Raw genomic sequence first — 26939 nt, 5'->3', positions numbered from 1 at the left:
AAAGATTTCCCTCATTTGCCCATAGATTTCCTCCCCTTTTCTTTCAGTTATATATATAGAAATAGATATAGATATAGATTTTTTTTTTTAATGGGGGGGGGTAATGTTGCTAATTTTTTTTTGGCTGGTAATTAAGAGAGCTAACACCAGCCAGGCTAGAGTGAACGCAAACAAGACCCCTATAGGCAGCACAGTGCATTAATGTAAAATATGCCCAGACAACATAACTTGTCAGAGAGGATTATTTCTGCTTAGTGAATCTGCAGGGGCCCCTTTGCTCCACCACTCAGCGTCTGACTAGAGAGAGAAAGAGAGAAAGAGTAGCCATTAGTGAGTAGCTACTGTGGCATTGATGTTTGAGCGCACTTCTGAACTGGCTTTTGTTGAGAATATCGGTGCAGAAAGCATGCGCTGTCCCAAATCCGCTGTTACTATGAGAAATGAGGAGCTGCTTTTAAGGTATGTTGTCTCCTTTGTTTTAACGCGTGCTTTCGAGTTGCCTGGGCCCGCTGCAACTATAACCATGCTGTGTATTAAGTAGTTCCCCTTATTTAAAGGAAAAGACAAGCATTGCTGGGTGCAAGTAGCATTTTCCAGTAGTTCGAACCGCACGTTTCATGTATGACGACAAATGCACGGAGAGGGCAAGGAGGGGAAAAAAAATAAATATATTTATCTTTTTTTTTTTTTTCTATAAGAGAGCTGGTATTTCTTTTATCACCTCCTTTGCAATATTTCTGCCTGCTTCATTATTATGCACTGGGCATGGAATAAGCATGGAAAAAGCTCAGGGAGACTCCATATTAGAGCTAGTGCCCTAAATACCACTTTAATTTTCACTTAGCCTATGTAAATAGTTACTAATGCTCTACCTAGTCCGTACCACTTGAAGATGTTTTAAAAATATCTAAATACTCCTATATGTGGGATTACACATCTATTCTCTGATAATGCTCCCGGGTTTAGCGGGGGGCCAGCATCGACTACTCTTTTCAGAGAGACACAACACGCAGACACACGCACACACGCACATACACACAGAATTATGCTGGAATTGGCACCCCGCTTTGAAAAATGTAGTCTTTTGTTTATTTGCTAGCAGACATTGTAGTATTGAATACATCTTTTGGTCTGACAATGGGACAGCTGAACAATGGTGCTGTCAAACTAGCTTAATGTATGTCTGGCAGTGGGGTGGTTTGGGTTGTTTTGGGGGTTTTTTTCTTTCCTTTTCTCATCCCCTTTTTCGTTTCCCTCAATCTTTTTGTGTACACGGTAGAATACGAAGTGCGTTGCCTGTTTTGTGCCGGTTGTTTCATTTGATATCTGCTGCTAATAGTGCAGGGAGGGGGAGGCTTGTGTCTTACAATTATGGCTATTGCATTAAGTTGGAGATTTATTACTAACCTCTCCTTTAACTGTAGTGAGAAAACTTATTGATTCTGAAAGCTTACAATACCGCTGTCAATCTGGCAAACACATACTCGCCAAATGTGCCCTTGCCTGATTTTATGCCCGATCGTATCAACTTTAACTGCTGTTTTGAAGATACTGTTTCTAATTCTGTTTAGGTAATGAAAATGCAATAAAAATGATAAATCAGATCTCAAAGTGGGAGCCCATGCTACTTTCCATTTTTATAATCCAGCTATTAGCATATGTTAGAATTTTTAAGGTCAGGCAGAATAATTTACCTGAATGATTCCCATCTCCAAATCAAACAAATTATTCATATGACATTCCTTAAATTATCTTTCTGTTTAGAGAACCATAGTTTAGTATTAACACAGTTAGCAATTTTGGGTTTAAATTTGGCAAAATACTCGTGTACCTTATGCATTGTGAGAAGAAATTGTTGCAAAGCTTTTGAAAAATTTTGAGTTACTACTTGGGCAGCAGCTTGTGTCTTAAATAAAATGTATTGTCATCAGTCTGGGGAGTTTCTGAAACTGTTTAAAGTCTTTGAATACTTTACATGTTAAGTAAATGTATTGCTTTTAGTAATAACTTTAATCATTTTGTGAGAAAAAAGAGATATTACTGGTTTCTATTTTTTACTTCAATCAATTAATAGTAGAGGCTTTGTGCTTTTTTTAGAACTGTATTCTAGTGCATGATTTATATGGGTTGAGGGGTCTCTTGGACCCCTTTAATTAGAACAAAAAGACAGTAAGGATTTATCAGTAGCAGTCAGAGCTCTCTAAAGCATGTATTTCAACACAAAAATGTTTTATGAGGAGACTCTCAGTACTTGCTATTCTGTTTTGTATTTTTTTTGTCATTGTATCTTCTTCACTTGTGTGTTGAGGTGGTGTAAATCAATAGCAGAGAGTTTATGTGAAAAAAAGGTAATATCACATAAAATACTTAAGAAGTGTAGAGATTATGTATTATCAGGTAGCACTTTACATGCTGTGTGTTGTGCATAAACACGAAGAAAGCAAGGATGGTGTTTAATATAATGGGACCATGCTATAATTCACTTCCTTGGAAGAACTTCTTTCAAGACAAACATTAACTCGTTCACAACTGCTCTGCTCTGCCAGAACTGGAGGAGAGGGGGCATGTTTTTATAAAGTTATTTTTTTATTATGTCATGTTCCAGCAGCCTGAGCTTTCTAGCAGCTACTGCCCTTTGTGAGTGGCAATACAGTGAGTCCCTCACTCTCAGTTACGTGGAAATGCCCCTTTAGTGACAGCCTAGAGCAGGGTGAATGCCACTTCTGTAGCAGCCACCAACAGACACCTGGGCTGCAAAACCAACCACCACTTTTAAGGACTATTCAATACTAACTCTGTTTCCTAAGCACTCTGCTCACAGGTGAGTTCATACCAAACTTACTGTAGTTTCTATGTTTTCAGATAAAATGTTGCATAAAATGCATATACTATGATTTTTTTTGTCTTGGACTGCCAGTTACTTTGTTCTTTTCCAAGGGTATTTTCTGACATTGCATTCACATCAAAGACTAATTTTTGAATTAGTTTCTGTGAATTCTCCTCAAAAAAAAAAAAAATCTGTCTATGCATATTTACTGAAATATTGCTTTTTTGAGCCACAGTAACTATTATTGACATCAAAGAGGGTGAAGCAAAGCTGTAACTCAAGTAATTTCTTAGCATGTTTAATGAAAGTGTTGGCTTTTGAGAGACTGCATAGGTTTAGAGATCTTATGCCTGAACATCGGAGGTGTCCTTAGTGTTACCTGTTTTGAATCTCACTCATTCACAAAGCAATGTGGTGCCTTGCAGTTGTCAAACTTGGCAACATCTGTTTCCACAACAGAGCTAAGAGAGGTAATTCAGACTCTACGAGTTGTTATTTGTTCTTGCAATGACCAGGTGTTATGTCAAAATGAACATTCTCAGTCCTACTTAGAGCAAGAGTAAGATAGATCTTAACCTGGGACCTGGCTTTCTGTGCTTCCATAGGAAATGGAAGTGAATTTTATTTATTTATTAGTCTGGAGTCTCTCTGTATGTGTGTGTGTGCGCGCGTGTGTGTATGTGTGTCTAATTTTTTTTTTGTATTCATGAATCACAATCTCTAACACCAACATGTTAATATTTTCTTTGTTAAAAGACAACGAGATTGAAGTGTTTCTGTTATGAACTCTATGTATGAAGGGGTTGAAACCAGCCCTGCAGAGAAAGATTTGGGGTTGAAAGGCTGGACGCAAGCCGGCAATGTGCACCCCCAGCCCAGAAAGCTGACTGTGCTCTGGGCTGCATCAAGAGAAGGGTGGCAGCAGGTCAAGGGAGGTAATTCTCTCCTTCTACCACAGTCTCATGACATCCCACTTGGAGTACTTCTTCCAAGTCTGAAGTCCTCAATAAAGGAAAATCATGGAACTACTGGAGCAGATCCAAAGCAGGGCCACAAAAATGGTTAGTCTGGAACACCTCCTCTATGGAGACAGGCTGAGAGAGCTGGGGTTGTTCAGCCTGGGGAGATGTTAGAGTAGCCATTCAGTACCTAAAGGGGGCTTATAGGAAAGATTTTTTTAACAGGGCCTGTTGCAGTAGGACATGGGATCATGGCTTTAAACTAAAACAAGGTCAATTCAGACTAGACATAGGAAGAAATTTTTTCCAATGAGGACAGTGAAACACTGGAACAGGTTGCATGGTGGTGGATGCCCCATCCCTGGAAACATTCACAGTCAAACTGGGCAGGGCTCTGAGCAACCTGATCTGCTTGAAGCTGTCCCTGCTCATTGCAGGGGAGTTGGAACTAGATGACCTTTAAAGGTCCCTTTCAACCCAAACCATTCTATGATTCTATGATTCTATATGAGATTGCAAACTATACCTTTGGGACTGAAAAACAAAGGCGAGTGTTCAATTAATATTCATATCTAGAAGTTTTACTGCAAGTGTAGATTGTGCTTGAATACTTAAGAAGTCATTCAGGAGTGAATCAATACTAATTATTGTAATCAGGAGGGTTAATTAGCTGAAGATGCTGCTGATGGAAAGTTCACTGCTTACAGCCCTGAAAACACCTAAGTTGATGAAATCTGAAAGCAAGATGTCTAAGAGGACTTTGTATGGAGAGAAATGCTTGGCTTTCCTTTGGCATTTCAAGAGCCAGTTGTTCCAAAGGGGAAAGATAGCTTGTACTTTGTATTTTGCATTTTATTAATTCAGGGGGTATTAGAAGATGCAACTAAATCTGTTATAAAGATATTTTGTGGTAGTTTCTCAATAAATGCAAGTACCATTTTGGATAACCTGTACTGTTTCTGCAGCATTCATTTGTAGATTACCATAAATTAATATGGATAATCTTATGCATTTGAAATCTAGTTCAAGCACTGTTATTTGGAACAGTTATTTCATTTTTTTTCCCTCCATTTGTGTGCAGGCACACGATATATGTACATAAATTACACATGCTTTTTTCTGATGTACAGATATACATCTGTGTGCATGCATACACAAGTGCTCATAAGTTTAAACACTTTTCATTGAGGGTGTGTATTTCTATAATCCTGTGCCCTCAAAACTCCCACTCGGTTTCCATCTGCAAAACAGTGCTCAACTACATATGATTCAGAGGACAGTTACTGAAGAAGTAGTTCATGAAATTTAAGTTAGTTGATAAGGAATAAAGACTGAAAAGAAGTAACCGAAGAAAATCCTTTCCTTTTCCCTCAATTAGAGCGGTTGTGCTCCCTAAAGTCAGCATTACTGAATTCAAACAAAATCTAGCAGTACAAAATCTTTCTCAAAAGTGAATTCCAAGAAGATTTTATATTAAATGCTGAGTATTTGAGGTTTGTGTTTGTTTGGTTGGTTTTTTTCCCTGTTTCCTTAGTTGTATCTATTGAGGTTATAACGAAGACGAACGTCTGGATGTTTATTCAAGAAAAAAAACCCTACAAAAAAACCCCTCTCAGTCACACACACACACACAACCCCCCCTAAGTCAAGTGATGCTTTCAGAAGAGAGAAATTCTATTTCAAAACACATCCTTCTTTCCTTTCTAATGACATTAGAGATTATCACGTGCAGGTGCTATTTATCTTTGCAACTGCTTTCCTATGACTGTTTTACTGCTTCCAACACATTTACTTGTGTGTCAGGCATAGAAAAGGTAACTGAAAATGGCAGCTGTTGAGAAAGCATGTCGCCATGCCTGGAATGACATGCATTATCGGGGCAGCAGGAGTTGCTGGCTCTACAGCCCATTTCTACTTGACCTGCAGAATGATTGGCTGCCTGGGATGGTGATGAATCACTGGAGTTTATGAAACAAGACTGCTGGCATCCTCACAGAGGAAATAAAAACGGGATTTTTTTTCCCCACCTCTAACATTCTTGCTGTGGCAAAAAGCTTTTTTTTTTTTTTTATGTTTTGTTTTGCTTCTGTGTTATTTCACCCTGCAGCAGAAGTAAATGTGTCAATTAAAGTCGCTTTAATACTGTTCTTGGCAAGTTAATGATGCACTGAAGGTTAACTATCTTTATTGGATGGAAGAGGGCAGGAATTTTTCCAAATTTTGTGTAAATCTTTGTCTGGGCTCTAATTTTCTCACCTCTCATTCTGTTCTTGAGACTGAGATAGCATAACTAGTAATCAGCTCAAGCAGGATGTGAAAAGGATTTCAGCTGTTCTCACGCACAACTTTATTTTCTCTGATAGTGTAGGGATCAGTGATCATTCTGTGGACTAATATCAGCCAGATCCATCTTCAGCATTTCTAAACTAATGACTAAAATGACATTTCTGGAAAGCATCGACTCCCAGATTTGCACTCACTTTCTAGGTGGTTCATGAAATTATATTATGCATTAAGACCACATTACTGGATTAGGGCTGTTATGAGCTGGTGCTTGTAGGAAAGTACCATGGGGCTGTAAACCTGCCAGGGCACTGACAAGGCTGACACAGTGTGGATGGATCACAAGCTGCCCTGTAAAATGCAGTCAAGTAAAAATGATCCTTCTATTTCATTTGAAACACCCAAAATTGTGCTTGGGGGTGGGGAATGGAGAATTACTTGCTTGTCTCTCCATGTAGCATGCCCAGTGGCTGATGTGTTAGCCTGTGTCCCTTATTCGGGTAGAATAACCTATTTTTAAGTTAACTCTCTCTGATTCAAAGGAATAAGGTTACCAATAAAATTGCTCGGGAAGTTTTAAATATGGCACTTATATGAAGATAATGTTTTCTGCCATTACATGAGAGAGGGTTTTTCTCAATTCTCATGCTTTGCTGCCCAAGCCTTTTCTCCAATAGTTTTGAAAAGCAATTTGCATGCTCACACAGTCTATTAGACTTCTTCACCTTCCTCCAAATAATTCAGCTGCTTCTGGACGCTGGAGAGGCTGTAACACTCTTGTTATTTCAAGCACAGCCTTCCAGTGTCCCTGCAAGGCTTGTGGAATAGAGGAGGGCAAATTTTTAGCAGCAAGAAGAGTTGGACAGGGAACTGTTGCTTGTGCCCTTTGGTGTGTGAGGGGTAAACCCTGTCCTCGCTCTGGAGTTCCCATGGCAGCAAATCAGCAGGTCATCTTCAAGAGCAGCCTTTGAGGATGCCAGACAACAGTCTGTCACCCAGAGTAAGACAGAGCAGAAAGCTGGAGGAGGGAAAAAACATTTCTAGAAAATCAGACAGAGGATAGGGAAGCTTACAACAGAGGAGTGAAAAGTAAGGACACCCGAATGCAGATCATCTGAAAATTGAACCTTGCACATGTAGATACCTGTGGATGATAGGATAGCTGTGCTATGGAGTGAATTTAAGGTTCAAATCCTGCACCTGCCGTCCCTGGAAGCTGCAGGTCAGCATCTGAGGAATTGAGGATCTCTAAAAACAGAACAGTGAATTATCAGAAAACTTAAATTTTTAGAGACTCTCAATTCAACTGTACAAACTCCTCGTTTCATTTTCCTTCTCTTCTTCCTAAAAAAAGATCTATCTTCTGCTAAACTGCAAGGAAGAAGCTCACTCTGAAGCTTGAGAATTTGCCTGCATCATTTCAGCCCACATTTAATTTTAATGAGAGAGTTATATAACCCCCTTTAAAAATAACAAAACACTAACAGAACTGCATTGGCAACACCAGGTGTTCTGCAGTGCTGCTCCAATGAATCATATGGAGATTTGTCTGTGCACGGCTGATGAACATACATTTAACTCAGTTAACCCCCACCCCGAATATAGCAACCAAAGTGACCAAAATTTTTCCCAAAGAGCCTTTCTCACAAAAAGATGCCAAACTAGATGCCTGCCCTAGGAACCTCATGGTTTCGGCATTTTTCCCTTACAAAGCTAATGTATCAAGGGGTTGTGTTTCTCTTTAAAAGTTGCAGATGAATTATTGTGACCCTTCAAAGTGAAACATTTTATGTTAAACACTAAGTTGGGTTAAATGTTTTGGTTCAGAAAAGAAAATCAATGTTCCTGTTTGTTGTACTGAGCCCCAAATCTCTGAAACTGTTAAGAACAGCAGATTTAACAGGCATCTCTGGGAGTAATAAACATGTGACTTCATCAATGTTCCTTTCAGACAGAGAATTTGTGGGGAAAACTGAATTAGTGATTTCAGGCTTGTTAAACATCTTGGTTCAGATGCTGTCATTGACTCTAGGAAGTCCCTCAGCCACTGGTTGCTGGAGAGTGGGAAGGATCATGGTGCACTTGCCATACTCCTGCTCTTTCTCTTTGCATCCATTATCAGAGGCAGGGACATGGAGTAGGTGGACCTTTTGCTCTGACCTATGTGGCAATTTTTACACTGTTCATTTAGGGAAAAACAACCCAAACCACCATAACCAGGCATGGTGTAGTTTTCTGCACATCTAAATACTTTTCAGGTACTGCAGGAGCCTTTTCTTTATGTCCTTCATGACTGATCTTTAATGGAGATTCTGTCTGTTGGAAATAATGATGTCAAACAAAGGTAGTTACTTTACATATTTTCAGGGTAATAGTTATTTTTGAGGATTGATATGTATGCTAGGCACTTCACCAAAAAAAAAAAAAAGACCTGAGAAATGTTCTACCTTAAAGATGTTGCAATTTGAATTTAAGGTAAAATCCAGTCATTTGCAATGAAAAAGAAAGTGGTAGAAGTGAATGAGAAGGGAGGATGGAGGTTAAGCTCATAAGGATCCTGCTGTTTGGAGTTGAGTGCAGTAGATTAATTCAGATATTGTAATAAATCCCTCAGATGTCTTTACATTTTGTTTTTAAAAATAAGCCTATTTTTGCCTTCTTGTCTCTTTTGATGTTGCTCAACCACCTTCTTTCTTTGCTGATGCCACATTAGAAATTCACACTTACCTTTGCCTGTGGCTTTTGGAATTGGAGCTGCCTCCAGCATCACCTCCTGATCCAGGCTTTTGCTGTGTTCAGCCCATTCTCACCATCCACTTCCCTGATCCTGCATCTCTCCCCATAACCAGCCTCTTCAGGTGGGCAAAAATCTCCAGATAACTCAAATTTACACAAAATGAGAGAGGTTTTTGTGTCTCTTAGTAGTTCTTCCTGTGGGTCTGGATGGCAGGGAGGAAGTTTTTTTGTTACAGTTGTCTTTTTCCCCTGCTCTGTGAAGGCGTAAGTGCAGCTTTTGCATATTGTGAGTATGGAGCAACACAGCCAAGAGCAATAGATGTGTGATTCCTCCTATCCTAAGTTATATAAGATAATATGTTTTCACATGAAGATAATATAATAGCCAAACCAGAGAATATTCAGTTCCCTCTTCCAGGAAAGTTTGGAAAAGTGGTTTGTTTAATCCATAAATAACACGTCTGCTGTCTAGTAGGAAATCAGGTCTATCCAGTGCTTGCAGCACCCCAGTTTCTCTCCTTCTTGGGTAGTGGCTGTAGATAGAATCAGTCAGCAGGTGAGAAGATAAGGTAGTTCATAAAAAGAAAAAAAAAAGAAAGAAAAAAGGAAAACCAAAAAAAACCCACAGTCAATGTCTGTTGCCAAGTCGAGATAAGACTGGGTTGACAAAAGCCTTGGTCTTGTGTCAATATGCTCAAGGCACTAACACAAAGGTAACACCTATAGATCAATAGTGATGCTCTTCAATAGGACTGTAAATAAATAACAGGATGGTAGGACTTGGTCTCCCAAAGATTTGCTTGTTACTACTTTACTTAAGTATTCTCTAAATATAGTGCTGAGGTCATGAACAGCCCAACTGGAGCAAACAGTACTGGGTAGCTTCTGCTGAGCACTAGCACTGTGCAGGATTGGACCTGAGGGTGATGATTGACCATCCCAAGTATCTTCATGCTATTAACAAAGTAGGGTCTTCCTCCAAATTAAAGGTCTTTCTTAAAACCCCTCCACCCCATGTAGTGTCTGCCTTGTGCCATAAAATGTTGCCTAATTGTTTTCGGAAAGATAGAGTTATTACCCACAGAATGGAACAAAGGCCTTATACCCACAGTGGGATGAAATCACCTCATCAGTGGCATAAAATAGGAAGGCAAAAAAAAAAAGAAGTGAGTGGGAAGTTTTACTATAGCAACCAAGTTTACATAATATCAGTGTGCTTCAAGTGAAAGCTCTAGAAATGCTTAATTTGAGGTAGCTTTTCACAGGGCTAATTTTAAATGACGTTTATTTCTGAAAATGACTGATTAGTTACAGTAGCCTACAGAAGCAGAGGGGGCGTAACAAGCAGCTAAGATTTCAATACTTAAAATCCATTGATCAACTTTAACCAATATTTTAATTTTCTTTTTAAAAGGGTTTCAGATATATGCAGGCTATTTTATTTCTTAAAATAAGATGAAGGGAAGACTACTGTGTGTTTGGTTTTGTAAATAAAAAATCCTTACTGAAAGGTTAAGGCTTTATAAGCAAAAATGTATTCCAATGTCAGACCTAACTTACAAAGATGGTTTTGCTACAAGTAATCAAAATCTACACAAATGGTAAAATGGTGCAGAATTGGGACCACTTTTTGCCACTCAAAGAAATGCACTACTTTTTGCTTTAATTGTTAATGACTTTTACTCCATTCTTTAGCTCTGTCCAAATGCTTTGTGTAACTTGTGTTCCTGTGTTTTGCTTTGCTTTGCTTTGCTTTTTACTTCGTGCTCCTTCCCTCTCCCCCCACCCTTTCTTTCCCCTCCAAAAGTCTGCTACTAAAAGTTAAGCTGATGGGCTTCCTCCCTTATAGGCAGGTAGGCTCACATCCCACTGCACAAACCAAAATGCTGCATTGTCTGCTCTTAGTCATGTTACTACTTCCAGGCTCATGGTTTTCCTGGAAGGTTATTTCTTTGTGAAAGACAGCAAACACCTCATTTGCATTCACTAACACTAACTGGACCAGATTCCTTTCCCCGCTCGCATTAGTGGAAGATCCTGAATGATTCCACTGAATCATTTGAGCCAGCTCCAAATTTACACCGCCGACACTGAGCTCTGCTTCTGCTTCCTCTGTTAGAAACTTGCTTTGATGCCAGAGATAACCTGAATCCCGAGCATGTTCATTGGCTTAGGGGGGAATAAAGCAGAGGATTTGAACTCTCTTCACACTGCCTTGCAGGCTTGGGAGAGAGTGAAGTCATTCGGAAACTTTCCCTTGAAGTGATTCCAACAGTAGCATTTCCTTGGCCCAATACTGGGAGGCAAGTTGATTAGAAAAATGGCATTTACAGATAGGGTGAGGAGGGGGTCTGGAGAGGGGATGTGATGTGAGCTCCACAGTGGATTTGGCTCTGGGATCTGGAAGGGAAGGAGGCGTCTGCTCTCTTTGTCACTTGCTGAATGAAACCACGGGCAGTGATGTCACAGTGAGCTCATACGTGCGACAGCAACTCACCGCTCAGTCCTGGCCTTCTGCAGATGAACTTTTTGTGTGGTTTTTAGTTTTCTTTTGTTTTTTTTTCTGTGAAGAGGTGTTTGGTTTTCAAAGGTTGAGCTGTTTGGAAAAATTGCATGTAGCTCTGTGTTTGAAAAGCTGCTTGAACGGTGACTAATCTGCAAAGGTGAGGTGGAATTGCTTCATCTGCCCCACTTAGACTTATGTAGAAACCAAGGCACAAAGAGTAAATGAGGTGGCTGCAGGGGCAAGCAGGGTCTGGGCCTCTGAAATGTGGGGAGGATGGATAGGAGGCAGCATTTATGGCTGGAATAGGATTAAAACCCGAGAACTGATGATTCCAAATTCCAGGTCCCCTCCTCAAAACTACCATATGCACCACCAGTTGAAAAAGCTTAATATCAGCGGGCAGCAATAGCACAGCAATAATGCAGCTCCTCTAAGCCACTGTTTAGAGCCGTTGTCTGATTTATGCTGTGAAAATTAATGCAGTTTCACTTGCCACTCTCCATCCTCATTTCCCTCTGTACTGTAGCAACAGAGCAGAGTTTCCATTTTTTCCTAAATTTTTAATAAAAGTTCCTATTTTGCGCACATGTGCTGCTCAGGAATCTGGCATTAATGTTACAAATAACAGAGAAGAGCCTGTAACAGTGTGTGAAACATTCAGGGTTTTTTGTTTCTCATCACTTACCCTCTGCGATCGAGAGTTAATTCATATGTAGCCACTACATAATTTATGTCTGAGAACCAAATTATTCGAATGCAGTTTTTCCCCTCTAAGCTCTCCTTGAGTCGTATCTCAGTATCTTTTATGGAGAGGGCTTCTTTTTGCATTTGACCCTGTTCCTGCTTCTAACTTTTAAATGGCAAAAGCAAATGTGCTTTGAAAAGTGTGTTACACTGTAGTTGTTAAATAAAGCAATAACCTATGCACTTGTAATGCTTTCTCTATGACCTACTTACATACTACTTCACCCTCCTTATAGTATGATTAAAAGCTGCTTTGAATCCACTATTCCCTCAAGGGATTTGAGGCTAGAATTTAACAAACTGCTGAGAAGGCTTAAGTCAGTAAGAGGGCTTCCCTACAGCTTCTTCCAGCTAATTCACATGTAATTAAAAGGAAAATAAATATTTCAAAAGAACATACGTTTTAATGAAGCATTTTTAAGCACTTACACCTTGCAAAATGGGGCAAATTTATAAAGATCTCTCTATTCCATATGCAGATTTTAAGCAAAATTATTTGTGATTCTCTCCTCCTCCCTCTTTGCATCCTGTGCGAAGCGTGGATTTACTTTTCAGTCAGCAGCAGTGGGACTGTGGTCCTTAAAAGCGACAGGCTGGTGAGACTGAACTCCCTTAGATTTAGCACGTACCAAAAAAACTGATGATGAAGGGCTACAGATCCAGCCGCACAGGGTGAAGTGGGGGTGGAGACTTCTTACTTAAAAGAATATCTTCATCCTCACTGAGCTGCCTGTATTTCTTCTGAGCTAAAACCTGTCCCTTCTGCAGTGGCAAGATTTTGAAATTGAAAGTTAATCCAACTCTGCTCTGGGCCGGATTAACCACCATGGAGGCCTCAGATCAAAACCCAGGTGGCTACATCCAGCTGGAGAAAGTTGTGCTGGTTTCTCCTTTCATTTGGACTTTGCACTTAATTTTTTTATCCGCTGTATAGTCCTACGCTGTGATGGATGGGGTGGCGTAAAGGAATCACCATGAATTTAGTAAAGCGGAGCCATAGCTTTGCTTTGTGCCTTTCTACGTGGATGTTTAGGTGCCATGGTGATGAGGACAGTATGTGAACGTATAGAACAGAGTAGATTAATAACACTATAGATAACTGTTCAGGATTGCAGCTGTCCTACGGGGATTACGCTGAGGGCCAAGTGAACCTTTTCTTTCTTTAGACTTGCAAAGTAGGCAAAAATTTTAGCAGCCTGAGGGGTTTTTCATCCTTTTAACTATTTAAAATGGAAAAGTCTCTTAGTGCAATAAACTGGACCCTGAAAATTTGCCTGGTCTGTATTTTTTATTATAAAATCAACGTTGGTCAAAATTTGAATAAAACTTGGCCTGATAGCATATTTATTTATGGGTCACTTTAATTTTTATATGATAATACTCTTTGAAAAGTTTAAGCGTAGTAGGTTTTAATTTGCGTTTGTTACTTTTTGCAAGTGTTGATTATCCAGAACAAATCAAATTATAAAACCTGGAAAGAGATTCAGATGGAGAAGCACACACAATGAAGAGGAACGTTCTGTCTGTCTAGACTGCTCAGATCATCCAGTAATCTTTGTAAATATGTTAATATTCTTTTGCCTGGAGCGGCTTTGTATTGAGGGAAGTAGGTTTTGGAGATGGAAAGGAAAATTTATACAGATTTTCAGGGGGCGGGGGGGGGGGGGGGTGGCTCCAGCTACTTGTATGTGAGGAATTTTGTGTTGGACTTTGTGACACTTCTGTGTGCGGTCAACTCGGGAGAGCAGCGGGTTGGGAACGGGTTTTTGGGAAGCTACAGACTTGAGAAAGGATTTGCTGTCGTTACTTATTTAAATCCCTGCTTCTGATCAGTGGGGACAGAGTTATTACCAGCCAGTAACAGCACTCCTAAGCATTTAAAGGATGCCAAGGTCTGCATGGCAGGAGTTTTGAGCGGAGAGAACCCGCACTCAGAATCTGCCCAAACCATCCCAGTGCTCCCAGTTTGGCTCCCACCGTACTGGGAAGAGCTGTGCCCGTGCTAACCACTCGCGTGTGCTCCCAGCAGTGTCAGCGGGGGGTTCTCCGCCGGTGCGGGGCTCAGCTCCCCGCACACCGCGCTGGGAGCGCGGGGCCGGGCAGCGCCGCGGAGGCGCCGGGCGTGTCTCGCCGCCCCCGGGGCCGGGTCAGGCAAGGTGCCCGGAAGCCCCGGCGGGCATCCCCGCCAGGCCCGGCGGCGGCAATAAGGGTCCTCTCCCGGGGCGGCCGGCGCAGGGTTAACGGGAGCCGCAGGGCGGGGAAGATGGCTCCGCCTCAACCGCTCAAGCATCTGGCGCTCCACCGAAGTTGCTCAGCAGTCGATTTCGGAAGGGATTGGCGGAAAAAACCGAGAGGGGGAGAGAGAATTGACAACTGCCGGGGCTGGCGGCTGCCGGCGGGGAGGCCTCCGCACCATGTCCTGCCGCCCGCCGCCCGGCGGGCAGTTGTGGCTCGCCGCGCCCCGTCCGCATCCTCACCCGACGCGCCGCGGGCGCCTCCGAGCCCAGCATGACTTCTTCAGCTTCAAGCTGGATTTCCTTCCGGAGATTGATGGTCGACGGCCGCTTGCTGTCTAAATGACAAGAATGTAAGTGGCAGCGGGGGGCTGCGCCGGTCCCCCACCCAGCCCCGGCTCCGGACCGCCGGCGGCTCCGAGCCCCCGCCGCGGGCTCCGCCGCGTCCCCCCCCGCGCACGCCCGCCCATTCCGCGGGAGGGAAGGGCGGGGTCGTGCCCCCAGCCCCCTTCGCAAGTCACTTGCTGGTCTCCATGCTGTGTAGTCCCCCCCCTCCTAGGGTGCTCAGTGTCCCGGCCAGGTCGGTGGCAGAGGCGGGCGCGGGCGAGCGCGGGGGTTTAATCGGCTGCTGCTGCTGCTGCTGATGCAACGTGGAGGAAGAAACGCGCATCGGTCGCGCGTAGCTGAGCGCTCTCCCCTCCGTGCCCAGCGGGTCCGTCCACAGGCACCTGTCCCCTGCACCCAGCCCGGACCCACCCATGTCTTCTCTCTCCTTCTCGGCAGAATAAAAATCCCCCTGCGAAAGCTTCATCAGTTTTCAAATTCAGATGAAATACTAAGCACCTATTGGGAGTGAGACCAGGCAGATAGCAAGGATTTGGCTTTTTTTTTTTTCCCCCCAATACTGTCCCCGACAGCTGCCCTGGTACGGCTAGTGTTAATTAGGGTGAGGATGATTGCTTTACGTGTGCAGTTAAAGTGGGGATGAGACGTATCGGAAGGCTCTGAATGCTGGAATTTCAGAAGGAGAAGTATTCCCCTAGCCCGGCTCTGCTCCATTAATCTCGATCTGAAAGTTTCTATTATCATCCTCTTGGGCATTACCAGTTGACAGGTATTTTCAGGTAACCTAAGCCTTATATGAAAAAATAAAAGCCAGAAACGAGGAAGTAGTCACTTGCTGAAAGATATGGAGGCTGAGGACTGTGCTGCCTTTTTACAGTATCCAAAATATCTTTTATTTTGTTGCTTTCTGTTCTTTTATCAGGATGACAAATGTGGTTTGAGTTACATTAGAATGAAGCGAGAGGCTTTGGCATTGACTCTGCACTGGAGCTGTTCTGGTTGAGGCAGCGCTTAAGTTACAAGTGTAAATAAACCCGTGTGTGCAGCAGAGAGTGTCACCTGTGATTTGCACAAATCAGGTTGCAACACTGTGCCCCTATCTAAGACTATTCAGACTTTTATTACCTATTTTACTGGCAGCCAAACTTTCTTCTAAGGTGGAGTGCTTTCTCTTGTACCAGCAGTGTTCTGCGTGATGTTCGGTAGTGGCCAGTTGTTCAGGCAGCTGAGATTTAGGAAGTGTGTGGGAGAGGGGCAAGAGTCAAGGGGAGAAGATACTTAGTGTGGGTGACTTACACTATTTTTACAGTCCTTGAAGGACAGAGGAGGATGTAAATGGTGCTGCTTGTCTTAATTTTGTGGTCTTAAATTCTAAAGAGTTCTATGCTGTGTTTTGTTTTTCCCATGATAAGGTTCCTGGTTTTACTGCTGTCAGTCAGTTTTGGTAAAAGTGCTGCCAGTTCTCCCCTTTTGCAGAAAAATTGCGTAGGTTTGACTATTGGGGAACAAAGTAGAAGCTGAACATTCCTATCTCTTGCTTTGCAGCCCTCTGTAGGGACCTGCCACAGTCAAGCTTTCCCTTGTTTTCATCATCTCAGCTTTGATTACACTTTCTACCTGCTGTCCTTCCAGGCAGTCAGAAAAGATCCTGCTAACAAACATCTCCTAGCTCAAAGGCACCAATAACTGTAGCTGATGATGCCCTGTTGTCACTTAGTCTTATATAACTTTATCTCCAACTTGCCCCTCGAGGGGGGAGTACCATGTCAAACTCTTGCTTCTGAATTTCCCTCTTCATACTCCTTTTCTCAGGGAAGCATCCATAATATATTTTAACACAGCTTGAAACACAGTCCGTGTTCATTAGACACAGATCTTAACATGTATCCAAAGGAAAAAAAAAAACTCTAGAGAAATATCAGCCTCTAAGTGGACCTCAAAATACAGAAATTTGATAATGGAGTTGTTAAATACACACATCCTTGTAGTTTTTGGTGCTGGTTCTTCATGTATTTGGGGGGGCAGGGGGGGCTTAGTAATCTCTTGAAGAAAAAAAACCTTTACCTCCTGCATCATCAGTGGTCGTGTTGTGATGTGCTTCCTTGTATTAACCAAGCTTTGCTTTGCTGCTGATCTAAGTGATTGTGAAGATGGTATGATTTCAAGGGATCATGTGTCATGCATGCAAATTAATATTGAGGCTAAATTGCCATTAACTCAAGGAGTTTCTATTTCTAACAAAAATAGTCCTGAAACTAAATGCTGTGTGGGGGAGCTTTGCCACGCTGCCTTTCTAAAACTGTGTCACTCACCGTTTAAAACCATCTTTATTTCGTCCTTCCCAGCCAAGTGGTGACACGCATTTATTTGCAAGTCCCCAGCTCTCTGGGCTAATCAGTGCTGACGAGAATGCGGTTTGATTACGCATAAGGGGTCAGGGGCACGATGCACCTTCCCCTTTATCTGGCCCACCCCGGGCGTGCAGGGAGCTGCCGGCACTGTTCGGCGGGGTGGCACAGAGCATCCGAGAGCACGCTCCAAGTTACAGCGCTGCACAAAACTTTTAACCTCGCCATCTGCTCCAGCCATTGAGCGTAACTCGGTTCAGTCTGCAGCAGAAAGGAATTTCCTATTTCAGAGTGAGGCAGTTAGCAAAATATATGTATAACACTTCTGCTTCATAGCAGAAATTGGCAAAACTAGATTTGTTTGTGTTTTTTTTTTTTTAATATGCTGGTGGCATATCAGATGTTTGGGGAAATCAGTACTGTACAATATCACTTGCACTTCCCATTCTGTACACATTTAGAAGTTCTTATACAGGGAATTCTTTTCAGAATCATCCATTCTTTCAACAAGTAACAGAGAAGGGGAATTTTGAAGGAGTAACTTTCAGTGCATACCTATAGTGAAAGTTAACTGCCAGCTTGATAACTGCAAAGTTAAAATGCTCTTACCTCTGTGAGAATGTTAATTGCTCTTAAATGTTGCTTCCTTTCAAATTTTGCTGCTGCTATTATGTAGCTTAATGGAAGTAAAATAGAACATCAGATACGTTGAGCATGACTGTGTATAATTAAACTGTATGCATGGCATCAGTGTACCTGGTTAGTAACTGAATGGCAGTGTACTAGTAAAAGTTAATTAATGACATGGCATTGGAAAATAGATACTCTAGGATATGAAGCATAAAGATGCATGAATTCCTGTTCTTGAGGGCAGATGGCAATTTGGATGCTCTAACCATAGTAAATGCTTGCTAAGAGACTGCTTGTTTAGTGCTCTAGGAAGGATCAGGAATTGTTTGACTGCTGTTATGCATAGCCTCTGTGTGCTCACTGCGGGGAAGAAGCAATTCTTAAGAAAATACACCGGGGTATGGAGGTGAAATATATAGGTAAACTGTGTGTGTGTATATTTGGACAGGGCAGGAGAGGGTTAATAGCAAGTGAGGTTATAAAATCTGAGTTCAATGTAATTTGCTCAGTAATTTCACTGGCTTACATGTACATGCCAACTGGATGATTGTAAAGTGGTTGCTTTGAGGATTAAATACTCACCATTGTAACCCTCCATGTTGATTTCTGCAATACCACTGAAGATTTTTCCATCCCAGGTTACACATTCCAGTGCCTGGGCTTAGCTTTAATATAAATGAGTAACAGTGTTTGTTACTACTGAAACAAACTCAAATTTGACTTTAATTTTTGGTAGCTGAGTGTAATGCCAATAAAGTATATTATGCTTAAACAGTGCGCATTCAACTGCATGGGTCGCGTGGCAATTATGCGTAAAAGTATTTAGCCTTTGAATTCCTGCCTCTTTTAATCCAAGATGAGTCAAAATCAGATATACATGCACTATGCTGATTAAAAAGCCAGTGAAGATCAATTTTTATACTTTTTGTTTGTTTGTATTTATTGTTTAGTAAATAACGAATGTCATCACTCACAGGGCATTCTTGCGCTTTAAAATCCAGAACTTCCCTTTCTGCACTAAACCTGCAAACCAGGACTTTTTTTAGCATAAACTGGAGAAAAGAAATTTATTTTTTTAAACTGCACTGCAGGGAAACTCAACTTACTCTCAAAAATAATTTTTCAAATATCTGGTCTTTTTTATACCTAGAACATCAAACCACGATTTGCTAACTGAAAATGGGTAGTTGGGTATCAGCTATTTTCTAAGTCTGTAGTCTTGTCCTTATACTGGCATTTTATCCTGACTCTGATTCAGTAATTGCTTTACTTTAAGTATTATGACTTGTTACTTAAGTTACATGCATGATAGATTCCTTGGGCCACTACAGAGGAAAAGCAAAGCAAAAAAAGAAGAAAATTCTTGACTGTCGCCAAAGAGCTTCAGAAAAGAAAATAAATCTTTGGATGTCTATTAAGTAATTACAATCTCATGGTGTCCTTCTCCCCATCATCTTTTCTAGAACCTCATTCAGTAGTTAACCTATGATAACTCTCAGCACATCAATATTTAAATATATCTTTCACTTCCTATGATATGATCTCACAAGTTTTTAAGCCTCCCCCACATGTATTCATCATCCAAATTAATCATCAGTTATGATTGCTTTAAAAACTTTGATAACTCTAAATATTTCATTGGCATTTTAGGATGTTTGATATCTTATGAGCATTTGGACGATTCAAATTTCATAATTAATTCATAGATTAATATAAAAATATTTGACCAAACCAATATAGGGTAAAGGTGTACAAAATCTTTTAATTTTTAAAAGCTCCCAGAATGCAAGGAATACACTTTGGCAAGACAACATTCTAGAGGGAAATCACTATTTTATAATTTAAGCATATGAAAAACTCTTTTCTTCTGAAGTGGAGAGATAATGTTTTGGTTTTGTTTCTTTTTTTCTTCATTTCCACACACTATGTTTCCTGTAGTGGGTTATTTCTTGTGTGTTCATATAGTTGAAAAGTATATTACATCTCCTGACATGGATTCCTTTTATTAAAGCAAACTAGTGGCAGGGCAAGGTTTAACCAGAGGCTGAAGTCACAAAATAAGGAACACAAGTAGAGAGCGAGGCTGAGCTTTCCTTAGCAAAGAAGTGGGAGAACAAGAAAAACGTTCACAGGTACAAGAAAAATGCAGGAACAAGAATGCCTATTTGGAAAATAAAAACTAATTGGAGCAATAAATGTAATGTTCTCAAGTAATTGTGAAATAATTATTCCCCTTTAGAATCATCATACTTTAATTGCTTTCCCCCGCGTTCCTGCATTCTGCATGCCTATGGAAAGGAAGAGAAGCGCTTGTGTTCCCTCCAGGATTTCATTTTTCATTTGCAGTAAGCTGCTGGCTTTCTCATAAAGGTTTTCAGAAATATGTTGCCTTAAACGCCGTTGTGTTCTTCCATATGGTGTTAAATGGAAGAGGTGAATGGCAGATGCTGTAGGTATAAATTCTCTCCTAACGTCCAGACTAAGCACCTTGAGATTTAACTGTGCAGTTTATCCATCCCCTGTATCACAGATTTATAATCAATCTCTCATTTTCATTGAGACTGTTACGTAAATAGGACACACTTCAGTAGTGTATTCTCTTCGCTCACAGCTTGATCCTTGAAAAATCAGCTGACAATAGTTTAAAATTATAATATTAATAAAGAGGAGATCATCTGGCCTTCAGAATGACATCTGAAAGCAGCTTCTGTTTTGTGTTAAATCTTAATTACTGTATTTAAATGAATGCCTAAATGAGCCAATTCACAAAGGAGTTGCCTACTGTACCAATAGTGCCTGTTCGGTGATTTTTTTTTTCTTTGGTTTTACACAAATATAAAAAAATAGTTTATATGGAAGAGAACAGCTGTGTTCTCTTGCCTATTACGACTCAACTGAAGAAGACTGAGTATCTTAAGTCTGGTCTCTGCCCTGGGACAACTTCTTCCTTGCCTGTCAGATGGTGGCAATACTTAAAGCCTAGTTCAAAAGCAATGCTCCAGAAGAAACATGGGTGCAAGATCTGTGAGAAAGACCCTTCTGAGTGTTATTTTGTGACTTTATGCATTGCTTACTGTCAGGGGCAGCATATTGTCACATCTGAGGGAAGGAGTTAGGGCTTAGTACCATGGAAAGACTTACACCATGTCTGTAAGTGCACCAACCCTCCTGCCTTTGGTTAGGCTGGAAGGGATATGATTCTCTCCAGTTCTGCCCAGGTTACTCTGGAAGGAGACAGCCATGCCCAGCTGTGCCCAGCTCACCCTGCTCCCCACTGCAGCAGGGATGCACTGATCCTCTGCAAAGGAGCATGCAGGGAATTCACATCTTTTTATTTCCCCATCAACCTACGCCCATTGAGCCACTTCAGGTTTGTCAGGAAAATAACAGCAACCTGAGCATTTTGGTTTATGTTTTTTACGTCCCTGTTAATTTCATAAATAGTTCTGTGGATTTTACCCTGGGGTGTTAGAGTTTACACTCATGGTTATCCAGAGATGCAGGTATTAATCTTTCATGAAAACGGTGTTAGTAATCTTCTGATTTTTTTTAGTTATTGTTATTATTATTGTTTTCATTTTTCCAGGCAGGTTAGCATCACAAAAAAATGTAGTACTGACAGAAAAGCCTAACACTATGTCCCAGCAGTCATGGTAGCAATTCATTGCAACACTAATTTACAACTTTTTCAGGTTCTTTCCACTCAAATGGACTTGCCCTTAGATAAGAGTGGAGATTTTGGATGTGTAATAGAGGGATGCCCAGATACACAGTCCCTGTAGCTGGTGTGTGTAGCTAGATATCTCCATGATAGGAGGACTAAAACCCTTTCTGTCCCAGATTATACTGTGCTTTTTCTCCTACTCTGCTCCTACATCCTATATGCTTTGAAGCAGTTCCAGTCTGATTGCAAGTCACAGCTGACAAGAGCTATCTTTTGTTTCATAACCCTGAAAAATAATGAAGGTCCACCATCCTCTTAATCCAAAGGCATGACACTGTCTTCTTGCTTAATATATTAGGGCTCTTCCCATTTGTTGCTCCTCTAAATTGCTCGGAGATGCAAAAAATCCAAACATCCACAGCTTGCCTGACCCACCACTTGTGTTGTTGACTCCAGGGTCACTTGGTCCAGTGAAGCTGCCTGGCCTAGTGTGAGATAAGTGCACTTCATTTGCCTGAAACAGACCCAGGTAGTTGAAAATTATTAGCTTCTGGCAGACGATACCTGTATTTGAAAATCTACAAAATCAAGTGATCTATTCCCTTCTTCTCTTTAATTCTTTTTTTCCTGGCTCATTCAACTTCTTGGCTCTGTCAGCCTTCACCTGCAATTCATTGCTAGTGAGAGAGACATCTGGTTCTGCCCTTTATCAATAAATGCTTTTATATTTTGTTTTATATTTTACCATGGATGGAATGTAGAGCAAGCATTAGGAGCTTGAAATGTTGTCAAACACACTCCATGCCCAGTGGCTACCACTTAAAGAAAACCCTATTCTATACCTGGTTCTCACACAAGACGCTCCAGAAATTGCACATCAGATGGCTGTGGTTTGTCTTGATTTCACCATGTGTTTCAGTAAACTTGATCCCCTTGTCACGTCTTTCAGGGGAATAAGAATAATCTTTCATTTTATCTGCAGTGGCTCTGTATTAACATACAGAAAAACTGATAATTTCATCAATCAGTACATGAACTTTCAGGTTTTTTTTTACTTCAGTTTCATTTCTTATTCCAAGATCTTATTGCTTAGAAACCAGCTTTTCATGTTCTAACTGCCTTATCTATCCAAACTACATTTAACCCCTGCTGTCCAAAACCAAACCAAACCAAACCAAACCAAAAAAAAAAAAAAACAGGAAAAAAAAAAGAGAGAAAGTTCAGGAAATCACAATGACTATTACACTAGGTATGAATTTAGTCTTTAACACTGATTCCTGAAAATACCCCAGTTGGGTCCGCTTCAGAGATTTCACCACAAAACCAGTAATGCCAAATTAAGGGATGAACACAGGTTGAGATAATCTCTCCAGGAAAAAAATGCAGAAGTCATTCCCCTTGTCCTAAACTGACCCATGTAATGCAACTGCTTCCTCGAAGAACTGAATTTTTAGGATTGCACGGTGAGCACTGGCTTTTTCCAGGAGGTTCAGTGTTGCCAGCTCCTCCTGGAGATCAGTATTGAGTGGGAGGGGACCAAGGGGAAGAGGAAGAAATAAAATTAGCATTTAATTTTGCAGGATGTGGAAAAATCGATGACAAGTGAAGCAATTCTTAGAAAAAGAAAACCTCTCTGGACACGTAAAGCACTATTATCTGATGTTTTATTACCAACTATAGCCTGCAGTCCGTGTTCAAGCCAAACTTCCGATGGGTTTCCAGGAGCTTGGCTTGAATGAGGAATGCATAATGCTGGGCTTTGCATCCTGTGCCAGGCTGTCCAGCTCTGAACGATGAATTGCAGTCGAATACGTGGGTTTTGCAGTCTTTTCCTCATTGCTCACTTCAGAGTGAACTTCAGCATGGAAACATGAGGCAACTAACTTCTCAGATACTGTTCTACCTTTCTGACAGAGTTGCTGTCTTGATGATGATAAGTCAGTTTTGGTTGGGCAGGTATTCTTTTGAGGGATGTTCGCAAGTCTCAGGTTGGGGCAGGGGGGTTCTTCTGTTCTTGCCAAACCTTTTCCCCTTTGCCAGAGAGAAAGATTCATCTCAACACCTGAGGGCTCTCAGCTTTCACTAATATCTCTATTGTCTGGCTGCAGAAGATAGAGTACAACTTTTCATTTTAAGTTGGTTTGTTGTCTGTGGAGAAAAGAGTAAATGCAGCAGCTTCATAACTGTGCTCAGATGTAGCCAAAGAAAGTCCAGCACTATATTACGGATTTTTAAAACAATTGGGTTTGCCTGATTTCATTGCCGCCTAAGTGTAGCCTGGTATCTCACTTGCTAGACCATATTTATTTATCTTCAAGACAAGGCTGTGTAGAACAGGAAAAGCTCAAGAGTTTTAGTATCTTCTTTAGGGTCAGATTCTGGGTATTTTTGAGCTCTTTTTTTCCTTCAGTGACTGTTACCATGTGGCCTTACAGATGTTGACATAAGGTTCCTACTGTAATTGTAAAGTAAAACAGCAGCAACTCTTCCATGTCTGGTGCAAACCTCTCCTTTGAAGCAAGCATTCACAGAGGAAAGAGACCTGTTTTCCAGCCAGAAATATTGCTTACAAGGCTTAGTGTGGCCCAAACAGTCTTCAACAGCACTGGCTGATCTCTGTATTTTCAAAGTATTATTCCAGGCTCCTTCAGTTTTATCAGACTTGGAAAAAGGTCCTGCAGCAGCATTGTTGCTGCCTGTGTGTCTGTGTTGATGAACAGCAGACCAATCATAGCGAGAGATCCACAGCAGGATTCAGAAAGGAACAATTTTCAGCTTGCTAAGATGCCCATATTGATACCTGGAAGCTCTGAAGGAACTAGAGACTATTTGGCTGTTTCTGTGCCTCTTTGCTCCCTCTGTTCTCACCTCCACATCAGGGGATACTTAGACTTCTTTATTTTGCTGGCCTTCAGAGGATTTAAAGGTCTCTGAGCACCCCTAGGCTCTCCATTCCTACTCGAGTGGGAAAGGCAATGGAGAGGAATACTGCTGACTTCAGCCAGTTGGATCTCTTGATTTTCCTGTTTGGTATGAAGCCAATATATAGAGTGAATTTGGAGTTGAGAGATGCCAGGCATCTGGGTAAGATGAATATTGTGGAAGGGAGATGTGCAGAAGAAACTGAGGGGAGAAGGGTATATATCTAGGCAAGACTTTCATAAAAGATGCAAATTCAGGATTACTTAGCAGAGAAAATAATAATTTAAAATTAATGTTATATATAAAAAGTGGAGCATCGTACGTGTTAACAGGACTGAGCTTATTTTTAAGCTCAGCAAAGCCTCAAATCCCACAAAATGCAAAATTGCTGCTGATAATTTCTGGACATGAACCTGGAAGGCTTCATGGAAATTTAGAAAGAAATAAATCAACTTCCCTCTCCTTTCCCAAAACTCTTTGGGCAAAAAAAAGGTGTAAATATTTAACAGCAAATAATCACATTGCCAAGAACCAGCAAACAAAGCCTTTTTATTCAATTCTATAATATGCTGTAAATAATGAAAACCCTCATAGAGCTGGATTTTTTTTTTTATTAGTGAAGAAGCTTAGCATGTAGCACTTTAAAAATCCACCAGCACAGCTAAGGCACCTTCTCCGGTCTCTTACCACTTCATGCCATATTTTTCTTTGTCCTTTGCATATGCAATTTGCCCTGCTTATCTTTGTTTAAAATGCTGGGAGCCTTCAGCATGCTCTGATCCACGTTGCATGCCTGCAAGAAGCCTTTCCTGCCCTCTCCCACCTTGTGAGTTAAGAACTACCCTGCTGTGCTCTCCCTTATCACCACCCATTCAATATCCAAAAAAACACCTCTGTGATTCCTACCCTGCTTCTCTGGTGGAAGAAGTTCCTGTAAATATCTGCAAAACGTGTGCTTTATTTTCTTCCTTTCTTGATAAGTAAAAGGAACCTATTGAACTTGAAGAAGCACCTAGAATTTAGATGTGAAGTACTTAATGATTTTATATTCTTACTATCCAGCTAGTGACTCATGTTTTGAAAGTCCCTAAAAGTGTGACCATCCTTTTCGGTCTGTGCTCATTGGCCCAGCATATTGGAATTATCAGCCCTGCCCATGATTTTCTAGGTCTTCCAGGGATTTGTTGTCTGATAAAAATGTTGCTTAACAAAGTATAGTAGTTTTTCTTGCATTTTTGTAGTGGATATTTTAGATAGGTTCTCTCAGCTCTGTTTTTTAAACAGTCTTGTACTACTGTTGTGAACCAAATACAATACTATCATGTTGGGTTTGTTGCTTTTTTTTTTCCACAGCCACAAGTTGCCCTACTTACCCAATGCAAATCATGTGGATCTACGTAATATGCCTTTCTCAAGGGCATCTGTTAATTCCATGTGACAAGCTGGGAGTTTCAGCCAGGAATATTGAGCATTGAAAGAAGACCTGGTTAAACTCAGTAGGACTTAAATTTAATCAAATTTTAAGCATTTCTCCTGAACTATAGCTTTGACAGACTTTGTGTGTGAACAGTTTCTTCAATGTTGAGGTGTTCAGGTGAAACTTCTATTATTAAGAGCATTCCCCTTTCCAGGAAGAATATACAGCTCTGAGTTAGATGATGCAGCAGGAAGACATGTAGAGGCCTCTGTAGATAACCACCTTTTCTTTAATTGCTTGACTGTATACAATGAAAGTAATGGTAAAACTTATTGAATATGAGAGGCTTAGAATCAGCTCAGAGATTCTAGAAAGACTGGTTGTTATGAATAAATTAAGGACTGAATCCAAAGCTTGTTGACTCGATGGGCAGACTCCCTTTGATTTCCAAGCACTCTGTATCTGTGATCCAAACGCACTGCGAACAAATAAAGACAAAGAATTTATGTTGATTGGACATATTCAGTGTGACAAGAGCTTAAGTCTGATTCTCCTCTTTGCTTATGAAACACAACTGCGTGCTTGTCCCCAGAGTTGCTGAAAGACAAGTATTTTGGTAGCTGCATGATAGGACTCACAATTAGTGCGAGTGCTGGTTCCTAGTGCTAAGAATCACAGTGCTCTATGAAATGGAGAGAAAGTTATGGTTGACAACAATGTATTTTGGGGTTGTCTCAATGTGCCTTGAGGGTTTTGAGGTGTTAATTTATCCTCCTTTTTTTTTTCCTTTAAAAAAAGTCATCTTGATCTGTTAGGACAGTAAGTTTAGTGGCATCAAAAGACTTGCAGTTAAATTGTGAGCTTTAAAGAGAGGAGGTTCTCTGCTGGCTGACTATCCTCTGTTCTCGTCCCTTTGTGCTGGTTGGAATACTCTGTGGCATCAAGCTCTGGGTCTGCCAGCCCCTCACACCGGTGGGATTTGGGGATGCTGTGAAGGTTCTTTGTTCTCATGTGCAAATATGCATCCTCGTTGTTCTGTGTGTAGAACCTTGTTTTTAAAAAGCAGGTCTGTTTTCTTAGTGAAGGAGCTCAATGTGCTCTAAGGGGATAGATATGTTGAAAATAGCACCACAGTAGCATCAAGATCACTTATGTCTCAGACTGATTCTGGTTTACTACTGAGGTGGACACTGAATGTAGAAGCACAAAGAACTTTTGCTTAGGATATGATTAACTTACATGAAGCAGAACTCCTCTCAAACAGATTTTTTTAATATTAGTTACATATATTTTATTTTATCCTAAAATAATTAACTCTGCTGGA

General features: G+C 41.0%; 1 protein-coding gene across 7 annotated transcripts in view; it reads left to right on the top strand.

The window, feature by feature from the left end:
* Positions 1-26939, top strand: part of CELF2 (CUGBP Elav-like family member 2) — a 555113-nt gene that overhangs the window by 296213 nt on the left and 231961 nt on the right. For 3 of the 7 annotated variants that reach the window (XM_018068152.2, XM_018068153.2, XM_018068151.2), the window contains exon 1: positions 159-459. The exons of 3 other annotated variants lie outside the window; for them this stretch is intronic. In XM_018068152.2, coding sequence (XP_017923641.1) covers positions 353-459 — 107 coding nt within the window. In that variant the 5' untranslated portion in view covers positions 159-352. Of the gene's footprint in view, positions 1-158; positions 460-26939 lie in introns of those variants that run through there. One more of the 7 variants, XM_018068155.2, reaches the window with a different exon arrangement.

Source organism: Manacus vitellinus, unplaced genomic scaffold, assembly GCF_001715985.3.
Source record: "Manacus vitellinus isolate BGI_N305 unplaced genomic scaffold, ASM171598v3 scaffold_13_pilon, whole genome shotgun sequence".
Classification (NCBI taxonomy): domain Eukaryota; kingdom Metazoa; phylum Chordata; class Aves; order Passeriformes; family Pipridae; genus Manacus; species Manacus vitellinus.
This window is presented reverse-complemented; position numbering and strand designations above follow the sequence as displayed.